The sequence below is a fragment of the Marmota marmota genome, unplaced genomic scaffold, assembly GCF_001458135.2.
Source record: "Marmota marmota marmota unplaced genomic scaffold, marMar, whole genome shotgun sequence".
Lineage (NCBI taxonomy): Eukaryota > Metazoa > Chordata > Mammalia > Rodentia > Sciuridae > Marmota > Marmota marmota.
Genome location: NW_026000022.1, coordinates 3321949 through 3343770, shown reverse-complemented (window position 1 = coordinate 3343770; position 21822 = coordinate 3321949). Strand labels below are relative to the sequence as shown.

The following is a 21822-nucleotide window of genomic DNA, read 5'->3' as shown; positions in this document are numbered from 1 at the left end:
AACAAAAAAGTCATAAACAGGTTGCTAAGATCTACAGTAAGAACAAATCTTCTGTGAAATTGTGAAGAAGGAAGAAATGCCTGCTACTTTTGCTGATGTAGCTCCATCATGGCCACCATGCATGATAAGTGCTTAGTTTAGATGGAATAATATTAAACTTACATATGTTTAGGAAAAAAACAGGACATATAGTGTTCAGTACTAACCATGGTTTTAGGCATCTTCTGGGGTCTTGAGATGAATGTTAAGGCCTGAAGTAATTTTTTTTTTTATAAGCCTGAAGGAAGGGTATATCCTATCCATGTTGTAAATTGCAAACATTAATAAGTATTTTAACTATTTTTTCCCTCCAGAGTATGCTTTGCAAAAAAGGATTTTATTCCTCAAGATGTAATATACTGTTAATCAAGATTGACAAAAATATAATTCTTTGTTCAAACCAGATCCTTACAGTGCCCTTTTATGCTCTGTAAGTTATTAGTACTAATTAGCATTCCCCCATAACAGCTATAATTATCTTCTCCCCTCAAGGAAAAACACGAACTGTTTCAAAGTATGTCTTTTCAAAGAATAAGAACCATTTTTTACAATGTATTGAACAAGGAAAGCCAGTTTTATTATTCTTTTTCATAGAAAGCTATCTATAAAATGTGTGGTGAATTTAGAGATTTATTTGGGTAAAAGCAGAGATCCAAAGTAAAAAATGTTTAAAAATATGCACTATGTATCTGCTTCATTAGAAACAAATGCTACCTCAAATTACCCTACTTAATAACCATCAGTATAAATTTCAGATTACATATATTATTTCATATTACCATAGGGTTGTAAAAGCCCAAGTCTTATTACTGTTAAGCTGTGTTTTAGCATACTGGAGATTAGATTTTTCAAGCATTTTGGGACCCTGAATTTTAAATAAATATATAATCAGGATACAACAATGATTTCTAAAAATACAATTTATTATGATAAATAGTATTTAATTACAATTTTAAAGGGATTTTATTGGCAAAATTATATAACTGGCATGTTCTTCAGGAAAAGAGAATTGGGCCTAATTGAAAGATTTTTCAGTTTATTACCTTGTTTTAAGAAGAGTTGCATCATCATAGATTTGGAGTCACTCATTTCAAAAACTTCTTAAAAGCATGTTGAAGTTAGCTTGGGAGGAACTGGGTGTGAAGAATCGCCCTGATGAGGTTTTTACTGCGTTTTCCAAATGAGCAGCTGTTTTCTGAATGAAGCTGCCCAAATTCCTGAAATTTTCCCAAGCCTGGCCTGACTCTCACTCCTGGTAAGTTTCTAAATCTTTCATAAAAGTGTCCTCAGGAAAAGATGCCAGACAGTCTTTTAAACATCTTCAGTGTTCCAGAGAACAAGTTCCTATAAATGCCCATGCATGTTCTCTGCAGGTTAATGGAGACTCAACCACCAGCCTCTTTAACTTTGCCTAGAGCTCTGCCCAGACCAGACACTTGGGCGGCAACGGAGCACCACCTGGAATGGCCCTGAGGGCCCTCCTGCCCAGGAATCTGGTTCCCACAGTCTAGGGCATGCAGCCAGGCCAGAGAACCAGCGGTTTCAACCCCTTCTTTGGGCTCCAGGCATGACTCTTGCACACTTTCTTGTCTAGGCCACTCAAGGCAGCAAGAACACCCTGCTCCTTTTTTTTTCTTTTCTAACCACGGCTTGAATCAGAGCTTGAACCCAGGTGTGCGTAACCCCTGAGCCACATCCCCAGGCTTTTTTTTTTTTTTTTGTGTGTGTGTGTGTGTGTGTGTATTTTATTTAGAGACAGGGTCTTGCTGAGTTGCTTAGGGCCTCACAAAGTTGCTAAGGCTAGCTTTGAACTCACGATCCTCCTGCCTCAGCCTCCCAAGATGCTGGGATTATAGCACCCGGCTCCCTGTCTCTCACTAGGCCATATCTACTGGAATTCCAAGCTCCAAGCCATGCTCCGCAGCATAACGTTGGAAAGGTCTCTGCTTCCTTCATAAACACCCAGGCAAATTCAATATCTCTATAATTCCATAGAAAATTATTAAGTTGAACCACAGGAAAATATTTTTGACTTACAAAAAAACAATTTCTTGTGACCCAAACTGATATTTTAGAGAGGATTATGGAAGTTACCCAAGAAAATTTAAACAACAACATGTTAGTTGAACAGATTTAATTTCCCTGAGATTCATATTCCGTAAACAATATAAAAAGTGTTCATTACACCAGTGGTTTTCAAATTTTACTGTGCAAACAAATCAGCTAGGTATCTTGTCAAAATGGTCCCCAGGAGGTCTGTGCTGGGACCTAAGCATCTTCATGTCTAATAAACTCCCAGAGATGATGAGGCAGCCAATTTCTGGACTACACTTTGAACAACAAGGTGCTAGACTATGTAAGAGGAACTGGGAGGAAATATTTTCTAGGGGGGAAAAAAATGAGCTTGACAAAAACTCAAATCACCAGCGGAGAATAACAACATTTCTCTATTCTGTAGAGTAAGATCAATCTTTGGTTTTCAATATTTTCATGTATCTGATTAGTTATAAAGCCTCATTAAGTTTTAGGTTTTGTTCAACTTCAAAATAAAGTGCTATAATTTAAAAAAATTAAAAAATAAATGGCAGTATTTAAGAGCTTTTAAGAAACTCACATTTCTGAGAATGAAGAAAAGCTAATCTTTTGGAGAAATCCTTGTGAATTACACTTCATTACATAAACCCTTATTATTTATTGTCCCATTAGTCTAATCTCCATGACATTTAGTATGCTCCTTAAGGGCAAGGACATTTCATATATATTTTGGTCTCAAAAGCACTTAGCTCTTGTGTTACCATTTTAAAACCTAATGAAAAGTTATTTTTCTTGAAGCCAGGTAAGAGAAAGGACAATCTTCAAACTAAAACATATTTTCAATTGTTACAAATATTTAGGGTCACGCCATTCAAAATTTCTGAAACTATGGAAAATATTTTTCCAGTTTACAAACAATAAATATTCAAGCTATGAAAAATTAGTGTATTAACATACTGTTTATAATTACATGTGTGTTAGGTTAAAAATAGGAATAATATCCTAGTGGACTATTTAAAAGGATTAAAAGGAATGTGAACTTTGGCAGTATGAAGAAAAGCTGGGCCCTCCCAAGTGATTTTTATTAGGAACCAATGTAACTGCACTGGGTTGCCTGCCCACCGCATGCCTTTCCTGCAAACACTTGTTGTCAGTTCTCGCTCAGGGCCCCTTTCCTGACCCCTTGAATGATGCTAACTAATAGCAGTTTAGAGAGGGCCCAGGTAAAGACACACCAGAACAGTTCCATGTAGGTCAACAGGCTCTTCCTGGGAATAGAATTGAACTGAAATACAGGAAATGATTTTTAATACAAACCCCATGGAATCAAGTTCCTCCAATATGGCATGACACCTGGCCCTTTCTCTGCATGAGACATTCATCTTAAATGCATTCATGTACTTTGATTTCACCGCCTAGCAGCACCAGAATGACATAATGTGACTGGGACACAGGCTTCTAGGAGCAGATTGTCATGGCTTTAGTCCGGGGGGATTTAGTCCCAATGAAGACAGGGAGCAGGTTGCAGAATTCCTCCTATCATAGAGGACATGTGCTGTCAGGTGGGAAGGTGTAACACATGGTGATTACAGTTTCAACAGTCGAAACTTAATTAGCCATTGATAAAAACATCCGGGTCTCAGGCTTTTACTTTAATGAAAGACGGTATGTCTCAGTGTGATCCTTCATCTAATTGCATGAGACATCACCAATGGCATTTAAGACTGCAGATTTCTCAGTCTCATAGAGCCACAGAGTCTGTCCAGGGGTAAGGTTAGCATCTGGGTTTTAATCAACTCTGAGGAAGTGAAAGGCTGGTTTTAATAAAGCAGCTTCTTCAACCTCTAGGATTTTGACAGCAGCAAAGCTCCCCCTTAGCTTATGGAATTTACCAGGAAGCCCGCGTTCCAGGTGGTCTGCATGTGATGTAGGCTGTCGCTGCACTGCTCAGTGAGGAGAAGATTGTGGTTTCCTCACTTTTATCACTCACCATGTTCTGTTCTTCTACCATCATTTCCTTCTCTTGAGCTGGTAGTTTTTAGCTCAGGAGAAATTTAATCTCGTGGACTCAGATGAGAAGAGGTAAACACTGCATATGGCCCCCTGGCAAAGGATCCCTCCAATCTTAACTCTCCTGCCTTCCATTGTGACTTCTGTTTCACTCAGACACAGCTGCACAGCCGGGGGCCCATCTGGGAGCCTAACACCAGAGCCACCCACCAGGAAATAAGGTTCACTCACACCAGCCACCCTCTCTGAAGAGCCCTTATTTTATGGCCTTTGTCCCTAATTCACAGACCCCACTTTGCTTCTTCCTGTTGTCCAAATCCACCCTATTCACGTTTTAATTTACCACTTCTACCACCTCCAGCACGAGATTTGTTTAGTGACATTATGAAAATAGCCACCAAGGCTAAAGCTGCCCCCAGAATGGGGGGACCACAAGGGCTGACCTCCTGGGCCACCCCCGAGAGGAGAGGGGCGATGATGCGGCCCACGGCTGTCACCGACTGCCCCATGCCAATGAGGGTGCCGCTGGCCTGGGCCCCGCCCATGGTCAGCTGGAGGTCTGTGATGCATGTCCTGCCGATGCTGGTGGAGAAGGACAGGAGCGTGGAGGAGAGGACGACCACGCCCATGGTGTGGGCGGTGGAGTAGAGCAGCAGCAGGGTGCAGGTGAGCGCGCTGGAGTGCAGCAGCACCGCGTGGGAGTTGTGCTTGTACAGCCGTAGGATGGGCCCCAGGGCAAAGCTGGCCAGCGTCCCCAGGGCGCTGCTGTAACTGATGAGGTAGCCCGTGGTCTTGGGCCGCACCCCAAAGCGCTCCTCCAGGGCCAAGACAAAGTTGCTATAGTACAGCATGACAGCCACCGCCATCAACAAGCGCACCAGGAATATGTCCCACATTTCCGAGAATATCAGGCTCCTCATGTCCCGCAAGGCCCATGTGACTTCTTCCCAGGGCCACCGGGCAGTCTCTTTACCCTCTGAGGCCAAAGGAGTGGGGGCTGCTTCTGGCACTTCATAGTCTGTCTCTCCGGGCAGCACAGGCTTCCTGCCCAATCTCAGGCCATTCTTTGTACCACTGAGTTTTGCTTCACTCCAAGGAAACAGCCAAACGAGACCTGTTCAAAGGGCACAAAACCTGTTAGCACAAACCCAAAGCACTGAGTTCCTACTCAGTGGCCTACTTCGTGGCCCACCCCTGGGCAAACAGCTTCAGAAACAAGACAATCCACACTGTCCAGTTCCCCTCCTCCCCATCTGCACGTTGCCCCACTGCAGCTGTGTGAATGCTCACCCTCAGGGCATGCTGCTGAGCCAGGGGCTGCATGGTTGAGAAGCAAAGTTCATAAATTTAATCTTAATCCTCCTAAGAATACTTACAAAACTACCACTTTTTTTCTCCTTGGGGTATAAACAATTATAGTGACAGGTTATGAATCTGCACTTTTACTTGCAGTTTGTCCACCATTCTCACAGCTCCCCTGTGATGAGGGGATTCTAGAAATAGGCTCCTCACCTTTCACAAACCCCACCAAAGCTATACCATGAAATATCCACTTTCTCCCAAGCTCAAATATTGCATCATTTCATATCTAAACTTACAAATTTAAATTTATATTTAAATTCTTAACTTTCTTAACTAAGGGTGGGAGGGGTGCAGAGGGACATGGGGGCAGAAAAGATGGTGGAATGAGGTGGACATCATGATCCTAGGTACATGTGAGACTGAGTGTACGGTGCGACGCCACATCCTGTATAACCAGAGAAAAGAAAAGTTGTGCTGCAATGTACAATGAATCAAAATGCATTCTGCCATCATGTATACCTAATTAAAATAAATAAACTAACTTAAAAAAACCTTTCTGAATCCCTATCATGTAGCCACATGCCCACATATCTATCGTCCATCCACTTATCCATCCATCTGAACATGTAATACTTACGGAGTGCTTCCTAAGTGCTAAGCCCTGTGCTTGTTAATATATTAACATAACTGGATGCGGAATATAAAATCCCTGTCCTCAAAGAACTGAAGCCTCCAAAACAGTTCACACAAGTAAACAGGCAATTAGATTGAAATGTAAAGGTCATGTTGTGGGGAGGCTCAGTCTGCTGTGTACAGCAACAAATCAGTCTTGGCGTAGGTATAGGGAGACAGCTTGGCAGTACAGCCCAAGTCAGGGCCTCTGAGTGGTATCACAGGTCACACCTGCAAAATCTCAAGGGCTGCCATTCTCACAGAACACACTGCAGTTCTGACCACCATTAAGATAATCCTGCCCCTGCCATCAGGACTAGTGTGTTCAGATGCCAGAGTGTGAGTTCTTAACCAGAACAGAAGACATGGGGTACAGACACAAGAAAGGGTTTCTCAGGCAAAGTGGCAGATCTGAGCCAGGACGTGAGAAGCTGAGTAAAAGGGCCGAGCCAAACAACTAAAGTCACATGGGCAGGTGTGTCAGCCAGCTTTTCATTGTTGTGACTAAAATACCAGACAATTTTTAGAGGAGAAAAAGGTTATCTGGGGCTCATGGTTTCAGAGGTTTCAATCCATGATGGGACCACTCCATCGCTCTGGTGCTGAGGTGAGATGAGGCAGAACATCATGGTACAATAGCACAGCAGAGGAAGGCTGCTCAGCTCATGGGCACCCAGAAGCAAAAAGAGGTCAAAGTGCCAGGACAAGATATATCCCCCACAGGCACATCCCCAGTGACCTGCCACACTCTACCTACAGTTACCACCCAGTATGACATTCAAATTATTAATACATCATATAGATTAATCTACCTATTAGGGCACAGCCTTCATAATCTAATCATTTTGCCTCTAAATATTCCTGCAGTAACACATGAACTTTTATTTATTTTTTTTTTAAGACACCTTATATACAAATCCTAATAGCAGGAAAAGACTGCAAAACTAGAATGAGAAAAGAGCAGTGAATCGTGTTTACTGCACTGGATGGGCAGAGCCCTCTGTGAGACTATCTGCTGTCTCGCCCAGTCCTTCTCCCACTCCTCTGCTGAACCCTTCATCAGCCCAGGCTAAATGTGGGAAAAGTAAATCCCTATTGCTTTAAGCCATAGTGGTTGGGAACACCTGCAACTGAATGTATTCCTAACTGACCCATATCCATTCACAGGCTTTAATTAGGACAAAATATTAACACTATCAATGGAAAATCTAAACTAGAACTCCATAATCATTTTTTGTTTATATGCTGACTCTGGACTTTGAATTATATCACATTCACAAACTGGCCCCACTACTGATCATGTATTTGAAGTCATTTTATCCAAATTTACCCAATCAGGCCTGCCCCCTGGCTGAGGTCATAGGTCAAGTTCCTGGCAGAAAACCATACATGATTCCTATGAGTACTAAGAGATTTAACTTCTGAACTTTACTTCCTGAATCTGATAGTTTAACCCAACATGGTTATCATTCAACATCATGCCCTGAGTGAGAAGATTCAGAAAGTTCTAGTAAAGTAGAATCTGAGTAAATACAATGGAAACTAAATAGCACAAATTATCTTGTTTATGTGGCTGTTTATCCAAGGATTGGCTACAGCTCAGTCTTTTAGCAAAGATGGTGAAAGATGCTTTAGGCCACAAGCTCTGCAGCCAAGGACCACCCAGCCTGTGTCTCGCTTTGGATTTATTAAATGTTACTGAACATCTGCTATACGTCTGGTCCATCCTGCGTGGGGTAGCAGCAGTAAGCAGATCTGACAAAATAGCTGGCCTTGTGCAGTGTGCTAGCCAGAGGTGTGTGTTTGGGGGAGGGCGGTGGTGGGAGGAGGGAGAACAAATACAACACAAGCAGAACAATTTAATAAGAGAAGTGCTACAAAGAAAGCGCTATAAAGAAAACTGAGCTCTTTCAGGCAAAATGATTGGGAAGACCTAAGGCAGCAAATATTTGAGACCTGAATAATGGTGGGAAGAGAAAGCCAGTAATATATGGGAAGAACATGGCAGGTAGGGCAAGGCACCAGCATATAGTGCTCTCCCCTGAAAGCCAGCCTGGTCAGCGTGAGGAGGACCAGGAACCAGTGGCCAGTGCTCAGAGGAGGTGCAGCCATGCAGGCTGCGTGAGGCAGCGCACTACCATGATGGACAGAAAGCCACAGTGGGGAAGGACTGAGGCAGGGATGGGGTACTCTTTCCTTTTTTAAAAAAATACCATAATCTTATTAAATTTTTAATAAATTAGTTTAAAAATGTTTTCACTTAAACCACAACTAAGAAAGTATGCATCACACAGAAGAATGAAACTGAATGCTTACCTTACACTATACACAAAAATAAACTCAAAACAGATTCAAGAGCAACAAAATCCTGAAATTATAAAACTCTCTGAGGAAAAAGAAGGAATAAAGCTTCTTAAAATTAGCCTTAGCAAGATTTCTTGGATATGACACAAAAAGCACAAGCAACAAAAGAATAAATAGAGAACTGTGACAATATCAAACCCAAAAGCTTCTGCACAGCAAAGGAAATAGACAGGAAAGTAAAAAGGCACAACCATGGCATGGACTTGAGGTTTGCAAATCCAATATCCAGTAGAGGAGTGATATCTAAAACGTGCAAAGTGCTTCCACAACTCAACAGCAAAAACAAACACCAAACCAAAACAAACCAAACAAAAAACCTGCTGAAAAAATGGGCAAAAGCAAAAAACTTGTATAGATATTTCTTTATAAAGAATGGCCAACAGGTACATGAAATATGTTCAACATCACTAAAGATCAGGGAAGTGCAAAACCAAACCACAAAAAAAGGTTACCTCATTTCTGTTAAGAGGGTTATTTAAAAAAAAAAGAAAGAAAGAAAGAAAGAAAGAAAAAGATAGCAAGGATTTGAAGAAAAGGGTCGTACATACTACTGGTGAGAATGTAAACTGGTGTAACCATCACAAACAATGATACGGAAGTTCTTCAAAATGACTTTAATTTTTAAACAAGTCTGCCTATTCCAACCAAACAAAAATTTTAGGAGATAAAAGTAGGTAGACACGCAGAGTCCGTACGCATGAGTAATCAGTATAATCTTATGCTTAACCATCAACTTACCAGCATTGAGAAGGAAGACAGAAAAACAAATGAGGGCTGTAAGATAGAATCCACCATCTAACTCCGTGAGATATCCCCCGACCATGGGGCCCAGGATGAAGCCCACGCTGGAGGCTGTATTGAACTGTCCCAGTACAAGTGGCCGTTCTTTCTCTGCAACCAGATCAGAAAGCAGAGCCCTGGAGATGGAGAGGGTGTGTTTAAAAATACCTGCAAGAGGACAAGAAACATGCTCTGTAACTTCTTCCAGACCCAAAGGATCTCCCTTGTGGTCCTGCACTTCATTTCTGTCCCAGATGGAGTCCTGACCTCTACTTTCTTTGAATCTATAAGATCTACAGGTCCCAGCCCACAATAACTGTACTGCTGGGCTGGCGTCATGACCATGGTAGGTCACCATGTCTGGCAGCAAGCCCCTGAGCCCTCAGCTTCCCTGACTCCTGTCATGACATCCCAGCTTTTCTGGTTCTATGTTATCCATCTGCATATCCATATGGCGGCTTTCATGTAAAGCTATGGTTCTTTATTCGTGTACTTACTGAATAAATATTACTGCAAGCCTACTATATGTCCAGCACTGATCCTGACCCTGAGGATAAAGCCATGGACCAAAGCCAGGAGAAAAAATATGAAAGCTATTCTTACAGTTCTGGAGCCTGGGTTTCCACTGGAGGGAACATAGAGTACACATTGGAAGGTGTAAAAGGCCATGGGCAGGAGCAGAGCAGAGCAGGGAAGAGGACAGGGCAGAAGCCGAAAAATGGTGCACGTTCATCCACCCAATTCCAGCTGATTTCCACTAGCTAGAGTCATGGATTTGTTGACCAAACTACCTGAGAGCCGTGAGCTGATTCTGTACCTGCACAGTTCTGAGGATGTATTTGACTCTATGTCCTCAGACACCCCCATGTGCTGAACACACACACTCATGGACATATAGTGGCTGTCACTCTGTGGATCACACATGGCTACCAGCAGGTCAGCCCGAATCGCTTCTAACTGTGAAGTGACATGGTGGCTTCTGATGAACTCCCTCCCCACAGGTAGCCTAATGGATCTGGGCCCAGGTCTGCCTCAGAATTAGAGAGTGCATCTGCTGGACACTCAATGTCTTCTAGAAACAAACTTATAAGTCCCTTTTAGAATTGGGCAGGTTGAGTCTTTCTAGACTTGTTTTCTTAAATGTAAGGAAGGGCTGGGATGGAAGATGATTCCCAAGAGGTCTTATAGGAATTCTGTGATTTAAAAAAAAAATTATATCAATGTCAGGTTCGCCTTACACATAGGAGGGAAGAGTACTGCAGAACAACCCCAAGAAAGGTTCTCTAGTCTTTTACAGGCTGAGAGGGGAAAACCAGGTATCCATTTCAGGCACATTCAAAGTCAGTGACTCACTATTAGGATACAAATCCTCAACAGACGACATAGTAGTACCCTGGTGAAACCCTCCAGGGCTCCCTCCCATTCATGACCACCAAACGGTGTGGCAGTCACATGGGCCCTTAAGAAGAAATTTTTATGTATAGCTTTACTTGTTTGCAAAGATCTTGATGTCCATATAATAGAGCTATCAACACTTAACCAGGTTCATTTCATGTTAAAGAAAAAAACATTTTAGTCTTCCTTATAAATCTCTACCCATTTTGTAACAAATCCCGGTTCTCCTCCAACTTCCTCCTCAGCTTCTCTAGCTAAGAGCAGCTCGTGCCAGTGAGTGGGCAAAGGGAACATGCTATGAGAAGCCACACGGCCAGCACTTCAAGAACACAGTACATCAGCGCCAGATGCACATGGACAAGCCATCAGTGGGAGTTTGTGTGTGCTGGGAGGGGTTTGTTAGGATTGTTCACCATGTTTGAGCTGAAACCTCAAGCACTTTTTTATAGTAAACGAAAAAACTGTGAATTTTAGAGTGTGAACTCAATAGACTTTTAGACTAAAGATGTGTGTTCCAGAAATGGTGTGAAAATTCCAAGTGAGCTGATCATCAGCTAAATGTTTAATGCCTCATCTGATGCTCTACTCCTTTGGGGTGTTAATTTAGATCAAGCAGTTTGACTGAATATGGGCAGATGTCCAGTTGTCAAGACCTGGGAACCAGAGTAGCAAAGACTGTCAGTGCTCTCACAGGTACAGGATGAAATAAACACTGAAACTCCAGTCTCTGGATGCTCCAGGAGAGAATAAGGACTTCCATAGTAACTATCACCCACCAGACACCAGCTGAATTTATGGATGGTGTTTCTAAGAATAGACAAAATATTTCAATGAATGCACAAACTAAAAGCTATTTCAAAATGTTAGAAATAGTCAAGACCAGTCCAGAAACAAAAAGACAACCCATGAGCTGTAACATCACAATCATAGCCTTATTCCCCAACAACCTCCAGATTTCCAGGAGTCTGCAGGAAACAGACTGAGGTAAATTTCCTGACTCCATTTGAAGTCAGAAAACCCAATTATAAAACTAGAAGCTCACTGAGGGAGGAAGTCATCAGAGCACTGGCCAAAGACATGTTGCACATTCTTACTGACAGTTGAGAAGACACCAGGAAGTGGGCAGGTCAGGTGTAGTAGCACAGTGGTTCACAGACTCTGAGGGGCTCTGGGATCTGTCACAAGATTGAAGCTAAGTACTCAATAATCAGCAGCTTCGAGTGATAGGGTTATTATTATCATTGCTGTTATCAAGGCCCTTTCTTTAGGTGAGCTCTAATCAAAGGGACAGGCTTTATGTACAGAGATTTATTTTGAATGAAGACACACTCATGGCCCAGCACTTACCCACAGGGACCCTAGCCAGGGCAAACAGGAAGACACTGGTGGCCATCCCAAGGAGGAGATAACCCAGGGCACTTAGCAGAATGCACACCAGCAAGGAGGACCGTCTTCCCACCACATCACTCCAGCAACCCTGAGGAAAGAAAGAAAAGACCCACAGTAACGATCACCACTGTGACAATGCCCAGGACAGCGTGACCCCCGAAAAACAAGTCAGAGAACCTGGTTTGAGGGCCTCAGATGTTCAGGTCTGCTACGCTATTGGCCAGGTTAAGTTACTTCCTCTGGCCCTCCCACAAGGGTAGTAAAAAAAATATCTATCTATCTATCCTTGTGGATTTTATAGGATATATTTTTATATATCCACAAGGGATGGATATTGGGAATCAAACCCAGGGACTCTTTATCACTGAGCTAAAAAGTAAAGAAATATACTTTTCTTTATCTAAAAATTGAAGCCTGATGATCTGGTAACTGAGAATTATCTGAAGAAAGGGTGAAACATCATTTACAAAGCCCCATTTTTAAATTTATTCTCATTATATTATGCAACTAAACTCCTCAGAGATAGTGTCCATTGTCTAAAAATTTACAATATACTGAAAAACAAAATGAAGAACAGAAATCTACATGATCCCAAATCTATGTACAGTATATTTCTTTTAAGAAAATGGTCTGTAGAACTCTATTTTATAACTTACATTTTTATCATTTGGACATCATTGCATGTCATTAAAAATTTGCCATTGTTACCATCTGAAGGGGTGGATATTGGAAATTGAACCCAGGGGCTCTTTATCATTGAGCTATATCTCCAGCCCTTTTTATTTTTATTGTTCTAAATTTTGAGACAGGGTCTTATTAAGTTGTTTAGGGCCTCTTAAGTCTTTGAAGCTGTCCTTAAATTTGTGAACCTCCCCCCTCAGCCTTCCAAGTCACTGGGATTACATGTTCTCATTTTTAATCATATTCCACATCCCACTATGTACCTATGATTACTTAACTAATCTACTCTTTGTTAGACTTTTGGTTCTTTTCAATTTGTCAGCAAAATAAATAATGCTACAAGAGGCACCTCATAGCAAACATCCCTGAAAATGTCCTTAGAATAAAGTTCCAGCACTGGAATTGTTAGGTTAAAAGACAGGCATATTTTGAGGTATCTGACATACACTGACAAATTACTTCCTTGAAAGATCAATATCCCACATTGGTTTGCGTGTCTCTGTTCCCCATGTTCCAACATTGTATACTGTCAATGAAAAAAATTTGCAAATTTGTTAAGTGGCATCTTTTCCCTGTTATTTTACTTTTGTCCTCCAGATGAGATGAATTGTGTATGGGCACCATCTGCATTTTCTCCTGAGAAGCTAGTACTGCAGTGTGTTTGCATCTCACATCCACCTCAGAGTCCTGCCAGGTATGGGCTCCCCACTGTGCCATTCTTTATGTAAGGACACTTGCTGAGACCACAGGGAGGGCCAGGGGGAGGCTTGCCCAGTAGGGAACTAGAAGGTTGGTGGTAACCAGCTGGACCTCCCAGTGCCTCTGCTGAAGGAAAGCAGAGCCCATGGGGAACAGGAGCTGAGAGGCACACAAGGAGGTACTAAGCAAGTGGAGGCCAGCAAGAAAGAAACAGGCACAGAGAGGCTGCCTCAAGTCCTGCTGTTTCCTGGGGTGGATCATAGGTGGAAGGAGAGCAGCAAGGTAAGTGGGGCTCCAGGCCATCTTTCTAGCTCATCTTTACTTGAATAGTCTCTGTTCCTCAGCAACCCACCCAGCTAAAAGAACAACCCTCACTTGCAAGCAGACAGCCCTGGCTTATGAAGATGCAACTGGATGTTACCAGGTAAGGCTCTGAGAAAGTTCTTCAGAGGTGGCTAGTTGGCCTTTTGTTCTTTCCTCATTCCCTTCTCCCTGCTCAGACACTTTCCACCATGAGGGAGGCTGAGCAGCCACTCAAGGATGGTAGAAGAGGATGATAGCAGGGGTCTGGGCCTTTGAAGTGGATGCTCAGATTGGGGCACTGAGCTTCACTTTTTGTCTTCACACCGTGGAAAGTGCTCTGCTACTAGCAGACAGACATAGCCTGACAAATAACACCCCGTAAACCACTGCACTGACCCATTTTATACACCAAGGTTCTGGGTGAAGTTCTGTTTGAAGGAAAACTGCCTTAAAATAAAATCTGCCAGATACTGTGATAGTAATGGAGCATCATATGAGATGGGTCAAGGACTGGATTGCTGGGCCTGTGAAGCTCCCTGGATGAGCCTCGCTTCTTGAGCAATACACAGGTCTTCATCAGTCCTGCCTAGGAGGTGAATGAGACTGCATCACCCCCCTCTGATAAACACAGGACCTCAGCTTGCCTCTCTTGGCCAGAAGCCAGCCACAACTGCTGATTCCCTTTCCCCATTTTTATTTATATGCTTATCTTTAAGGATCTAAAAGATTTCATTGCACAAGTATATAACCTGTCCTAAAATTTCTCTATGAAACATTCTGAGGGCAAATCCTCCAAATATGCCATCCTTTTACAAGTGCCATCAATCTTCTCCCCAACATACATTTCAATGGATTTTTAGAAATTTCCCCCTCCCTTCTGATTGTGGATCACTGGCCTCCTGAATTCAGGAGAAATCTGAACTTTTGATTCAGGTTCTCTGGCGTCCTTGCAGCTAACATTGCACTGGTATAACCTGGTGATGGGCAGCAGGACCAAGTTATCTGGGTTCAATTCTGAATTTTGGACATATTAATTACTTTCTCTAAGAATCAGTTTCTTCATTTATAAAAAAGGAATAAATTCTACCTCAGATAATTTTCCCCTCTCAACACTATGTGCTTAATATAAAATGATCACTAAAGACCAACAATGACCCTCCATACTGGTTATTATGAACATTAAACAATGTTCTCAGAACAGGACTTGATACATTTATATAATACATATATAATTACATATACATAAAATTTAATAAATGCTAGTCATAAAATATGTACTATAAAAGTATTGGTTAAAAAAGAAATTTTAATTAGGTGTTTCTCTGACAAATTTTTAAGAAAAGTTTTCATTAAATTCTAGCTATATGTGAAGAGTGCTTTGTAGCTATATGTGTAAGTGCTTTGTAAAACAATCAACTTGAATAAGTGGGTAGGGTCATAGTTAGCAATAAAAATTCACATTCACAAAATGCTAACCATGTGTCAAGTCCTCCAATAAGTGCTAGTGACAAAAGTCAAACAATTACAACCAGTCTTTATCTCCAAGAGGCCAGAGTGCACCAGGACAGAGGTGGGAGACATGCACCATGGCCTCACGCTGGAATAGACACACATTACCAAAACTTTGGGAGGTGTTTACTAACATATAGCCCAAATTCCACTGTCACAAGAGTATGAAAGGTGACATTCTGACTGATAAGTAAGTGCCTGTCTAATTTCAGTCATCTATTTCTATATCACTAAGGCAATGGCAGGTGACATCAGGACATTAGGAGCCTCGAGTCTGGTGGATGATTCAAATTATTTAAACTCTAATGAGTCTTAATTTTCAATATAAAATGAAGATACCAACTACTTTGCTGGGTTGTTAAAAAGTTTAAATGAGAATAAAACTATGATTGTTACACAGTTAAATGAAGAAAAAATTTCCATCAAAAGCAAAGATCAATAAGGGAGTAGCTGTTATTTAAAATTTTATCATGGAATCCAACTGATTTTTTTTAAAAAAAATACATATATATACATATACATACATATATATATATATATATATATGTATATAAACGTATGTATATTAAAAACTCAAGGAAACAACTACTGGGATACATAAATGCAGAATATCTTTATCTTTCCTCTAAACATGTGAACATCAGGCCAGCTATTCAGTCTAGTCACTGATGATCAATCCATGAGACTAAACTGATCATTCTATGGATCACTGGACCATGAGGACCCAAGATCAGAGTGGCCACAGTAGAATACACCAGGGAGAGAGAAGGGGAAGTCTCTGAATTTCAAATTATTGACTGGTCAAAAGCAGAGTGACAGGATTGCCTCTGGATCATTCCATACACGTGGGCAGATTAAAACCAACCAACCACTCCAAATGGCTTCTGTCTATTCACTTAAGTCTTGTAATAATAAGACTCTTAATTCAACTTAAACAGCCCCAAACAGAATCCTAGAAATCCAAACAGATTAAACGAAACAATAAAAATTGACAATACTTTTGTTTACATTTTTTTCAGTAAAAATGTAGCAGGGAATTATAGAAAAAGCAGATTACAATCTCATCCCAGATCTACCACTGACCCAGTGTGTCTCCCCAAACAAGCCACCTGAGCCCTTTGGTTCTGCGCCTTCTCACAGGCCAAATAAAAAGAATGCATAACGAAAGGATCCTACTTGATCTAACAACACCGCACATTGCAACCATCTGCAAACCTACTTTTGTAAATCTTAAGCACTCAATCTAAGATGGATGACCCTCAGAAGCTCACGACTATGATCTTGAGATGAGCTGCCGGATGGAAGATAACTTACCACCAATGTGCTAGAAAAGAGTTGCAAAATGCCATAGGAGGAACCTACAAAACAAAAAACAAATAAGAACATAAGCAAAATTCCCTAGATCTGGCCCAGAAATAATTTAATGGAGTGACAATTTCAGAGAAATTAACAGAAAAGCATAAGGACTGTTTTTAGTAAAGGAGATTGCCCCATATAGTTTTCTTAGTTGGAAAAAGACAATGACATAAGTTTTAGTATAAGGCTTTTAGGATAAAATTAAGAAAAGCAGAAGAGAGAATATAGACAGGGGCTGACTTCAAAAACCCTGAAAGACAGTACTTCTGTATGTGAGAACTGGGTGGCTCCGACACAAGAACTTGCATGGTGAGTACTCAAGGGAACAGAAATATGAATTCTAGAGAAATCCTACTCGGTCTTAAAATTTTAACAATGACTCATACATCTCTAACATTTTACAGTCTTACAAAGTGCTTTAATTTTATAAGGAACTTACAGAGGTTCTTTTTTTTTTGTTTTGTTTTAAACTCCATTATCATGTTACTTGTTCCTTCTGTTTTTCCTAAAAATCTTCAGAAGTCTAGGTGGTCCAATATAATTCAAAGTGTGTTTCTCAAAGAAAATACCAATCATGGTATAGATCAGGATTTTAATAAAGGTTATTTACAAAATTCTCTCAAAACATTTGCTCTTCTAGCTTGTGAATGCTTAAGTGCTATTGGTCTTAAGGATTTTTTTGTTCATCAGCATAGTCCTAAACCCTGCTAAGTTCTGCCTCTTTCATTAATCAATCACTTCTGGACAGAATTTTTACATTGCACAGGCAGAGAAACCCCATTTAAGAAGTACTGGGTGGCTCACCCAAGTCCATCCCCACAGATGTGACTTCTGTAGACTCTCTCTGATCTCTCAAATGAGATTATAGGCTCCTGTAGGCAAGAGTTCATCTCTATCCTTTAACAGAGACAGATCCCTAGACAGGCTATACCAGTATGCTGGTTACACCAGTGGTGGTATGGGATATGGGGTCAGCACTCCAACTTCAAAGTCATTCTAAAAATGGGTACTCCAGGAAAAGATGAATTATGTTTGCTTCAGGATTATATTTTTAAATATTCAGAAAATTCATTTTCTCTCATTTCTCATTTATCTTGTTTGGATTCTATCTGGCTGTAAGACTGAGATGTTTTCAGGTACTAAGTTCAGAGGATTTCAAATCCAGTGCTCTGTAAATGAGCACCAGTAACCACCCACCTACTATTCCAGCTACTGCAGGACTTGCTCCAAGGGACTTGACATGAAGGCTCAATAAAGGAACAACCATGCTGACACCAAATAAATCCTAAGAAAGCAAACACAGATTGAAATCAGTATTGAAAACTACCAGTTTTTTAAGTGTTGATCCTAAAATTATAAACAGATTTTAAAAATAAAACCAACATCTAAACTTCTAAGCATTCAAGAAATCAAAGCTTCCAGTATGCCATATTAATCAGTTGAAGTTAGGAAGAAATCCTAATAAAACGTATTATAACAGCTGTCAGGTGTAAAAGCCTGGGTTACCCTGACCTAGGATCGATTTTTAACTTCACCTTGTTTGTAGTTGAACCTTAACATTCAAGGAGGATGTGTAACAAAATTTTCTCAAATAAAACAAAAACAACAAGCAAATGAAAAATCCACAATGTTCTATGGAAGATGAAGGAGAGGAGGGAGGGATGATTTATATTTATTGGTGAAGCAGCACTTGATTAAAAATTAGAATGTACTTGTGCAGGTAAGAAAAAGCAGCAAATATGCTAGAACCTGCAGTTTATCTTCATAAGGTAACACGTGAAAAGAAATTTTCAGGATAGCAGGAAGGAGAGAGAAGCATAGTGGGAAGGGTGATGTTTTGCAGTCAAGTCACAAAAAGTGCATGGGTGGATGGGTCAGAGAGACAGCTTTCAATTCTAGCTCGGGCCTTAGTGAACCTGTGCCCTAGAAGTGCTACTTACTGCTACCACACTCCAGTGCTGTCTTCTGTGAAGAATGGATCTAACGCCTGCCTGGTAAAACCACCATGAGTATTAAGTGGCATAATGGCTGAGGAAGGTCTGACACAAAAGAGAGGTTCAAACCCATCTCCTTTCTTGAGTTCTGAGGACAAGTATGTCCCCCGCTGGGTATTTGGAGTTACTAGGAAGATTTAATTTTCCTTTAAGTTTTGCTCTCATTTCACTTGGTTACCTTCTACAACTGGCTTAGGGGAAGAATAACAATGTATACATCAAACTTTTTATAAAGCCTCAATTCCCTTTTCTACAAACCTGGTTAAACGGAAAGAATATGCACACACAAAAAAAATATTTTGTTTAGGCCCAGAGCTAATATTTGAGCTTCTGGTAGCTGTGCATTCACATAATAATAGGAAGTATAAATGTCCACATATACTTCAAGGTTCTATTTCATGGTTACATCTTTTAGATAGCCATATACCAAATAATTAGTATTCTTAGCTCATAAATGTATACTTCCCAAACTATGGCTTATCAAGTCAATTTTATGATTACTTAAACTTTCTTTTAAAGGCTGCATCAATTTCTTTGGGGCTTTTCTATCAGTTCTGTCTCATCAGTCTTCTGATATTTCTCTCTCTTTCTATCATGCTGGATCAACCAGCTATTGAGCATTCTGGATCTTTCAGAAAAAGATACTCAATTGCCCAATAAGATTTTTTTTTCCCCAGAAAGTGTCCCAGTATTGTGTCATTTAATATTCAAATGGTTAAAGATGGGAGAGAAATATTTATGTCACAGGCCAAGATCAATGGAAGGTAAATATGAAAATACAGATTCAGAAGCAATAGCTGATGCTTAGTATTATTTTAGTACTATGCGAGTCTGAAAAAGTCTATCTTTTCCCAAGGAGCCCAGCTGCTGGCTTTTTCAGGAAGTCCTATTCTAAATCTGTTATCTCCTTTACTATAAAAGACAAGTCCTCTCTTCTTCTGAATCCATAGCTTCCCAAACCACCATCTTTGAAGGTACATTGCATTTGGCAACTGATCATATGCTTGTAATCGTTTATAAGAAAGTCAGGTTAGATGGGGTCACCTAAGCCTTTCACTGAACATGAATATCTCTCAATGAAAACTGATGAATACATTAAAAAATTTGGCACCTTTTTCAAGGTAGGAACTCCTTCCTATTTCTTTGTTGGTGGACTACCACATCAAAAGTGAATTCCCACTTGCTAAAAGCTAATGAAACAGTAGATATCTCACCAGGGTTCTGGAGGAAAGACAGGATTAAAATCATATATCTTAATATCTTAGATTCCTAACCAACAAAGCCCTATCAGGTCATCTTAGTTTTCTTTTTAAAATAAGTTAAAACATGAAAGTACAGGTAAGAGCTAAAATAGAACATTCTGACATATATTTCTAATCTTGTTCCCTTTGTCTCCCAATCAGAAACCATTTTTTTTTTTTTCCAGGAGTCTTAGGCATTCTTACATATCTAAACATATCAAGAATAATAATTTGTATAGGATATTCCTTAATGTACCTAGCAAAGGAGCATTAGATCCTTCAAAGATAGACAAAACTGCATATATTTTAATTGTTTACAACATTTTCCACCAAAAAGAGAAAAAAAATCTCTCTCTACTCTTGGTTTTCTGGAAATCTTGTATTTTCCCCTGAAGATATTAGGCATCTAATGATTTTTTTTCCAAAACATCATTAAAATCACAAAATTTTACATCATGCTTTCTAGATTATATTCGCCATCACACATAATATGGAAAATATATGAGAGGCTGTGAATATAGCAATCCATATTGGAAGGCTGAGCGGCATGAACGATCTTTGAAATGATTTGTTGTACTGTAAAGCTCAAATAACTATTGTGAATTCTAGGTAATGTTAGTTTCCAAAACCTTTTGAAAACAAATCTGGATTCTGCAAGGGAGGGCTCAAATTTTCTTTCCATTTGGCAAAAGTGGTCCAGTTGGGCCATAGTTGCTGGAAGTCCACATCACTTTTCAGAATTCACTAGTTTTGAATTCTGGGCAACTAGACTGAAATTAGGAAAAACACCTGCATCTTAAGACTGAATCAAGGAAAAAGATGAAAGGAAGAAGGGAGCGGGGCAGAAGGAGTGCCAGGCTCTGATGTCAAAAGCATGGAGCCTGAGAACATGACAGGCACAGGGTCGCAATACTGATTGGAAGCGGAGAGATCTTCCTTGTATACAGTAAGTCAGACTTGGAAGGGGTTGGGGGGTGAGGAAGTGGATCAGGGTCACTGCAGTTATAGTGGTTGGGCACTACCAAAGTAAGCTTATTGGTAGGATTTTTAAGTTCTTTGGTGGCAGGAAATCCATATTACAATATTGGAGTTCCATGGCACCTACCACATGGCACATGTTCAAAAATTCCATAATACTAAATTAATGGATTTACCCTACCACACTCTAGGTTCTCCAAGTTTTCAAATCCACAGGGGAAATGACTATTTCTGGCCCCAACCTTCGAGCGGGCGCATGCACGCACACACACACACATCATAATGAGAGGAAACCTGTGTTGTGCAATACATAAACGTTTTGTCCAAAGGAAGAAGTGTAAGGTTCACGTGATTTGCATTTTCAAACATCAAGTCAACAGGGAGCCCAAAAGAAAATGTGCCTAATTCAGTCCAGGTGGGATCATCAACAGACTTTCCCTACCCCTGGTCTACAGCAGCCGCTGGCCTTTCCCCAGGTAGCTCTCAGACTTGAACCTGCCGGAGTATTTAACTCCCAGGGTCACCCTCGAGAGCGGCGGATCAATAAGACACACCTGAGGCTAGTTCTGGGGCTCTTAAAACGGCAGAGGAGGTCAAGGGCGCCCAGGACTAGGTCCAACTGAAAGCAGGGAGGACAGTAGGCTGTGTGGCCAGATGCAGAGGGACATGAGTGACGAGTGACAGGGACAATTGAGGTTTGAGAGGTAGGGAGGCAACTGAACAAGCAGATGGCAGGTCTGCATCCCTGGCTGAGCTTTGCAAATCCCCGGAGCCTGAACAAAACATAGCCTCGCTTGAGTCCCAAGCCCCAGACCAAGCCTACCTGGCCCCCAGCCCGGTTCGCACTCACCAGGAATCCCACCAGGTAGAGGCAGAGCAGGAAGCGGCGGGCTCGGACGTCGCCGGGGCCCGGAGGCCCCACCTTTGTCCCCGTCCTCGGCTCGGGCGGGGGCTCCCGGGTCGCCGAGGCCAGCCCCGACGCCGATCCCAGGCCCCGGCGACCCCCCAGCTCCATAGGAGCACAGGCTGCGGGTCCTGAAGCCAGCGCCTGGCCCCGCCCCCGACGCGCCGACCCC

The 21822-nt window shown here is 41.2% G+C and overlaps 1 protein-coding gene across 1 annotated transcript; it reads right to left on the bottom strand.

Annotated features, from left to right (window-relative positions):
* Nucleotides 1–594: 594 nt before the first annotated feature.
* On the bottom strand, nt 595–21813 carry Mfsd9 (major facilitator superfamily domain containing 9). The gene is made up of 6 exons (XM_015505006.2): nt 21597–21813; nt 17731–17818; nt 16492–16535; nt 11944–12073; nt 9160–9369; nt 595–5197 (listed from the first exon to the last, which is right to left on the bottom strand). Exons 1-6 carry the CDS (start codon nt 21759–21761, stop codon nt 4407–4409), a joined length of 1428 nt encoding a protein of 475 aa, XP_015360492.1. The 5' UTR covers nt 21762–21813; the 3' UTR covers nt 595–4406.
* Nucleotides 21814–21822: the final 9 nt, after the last annotated feature.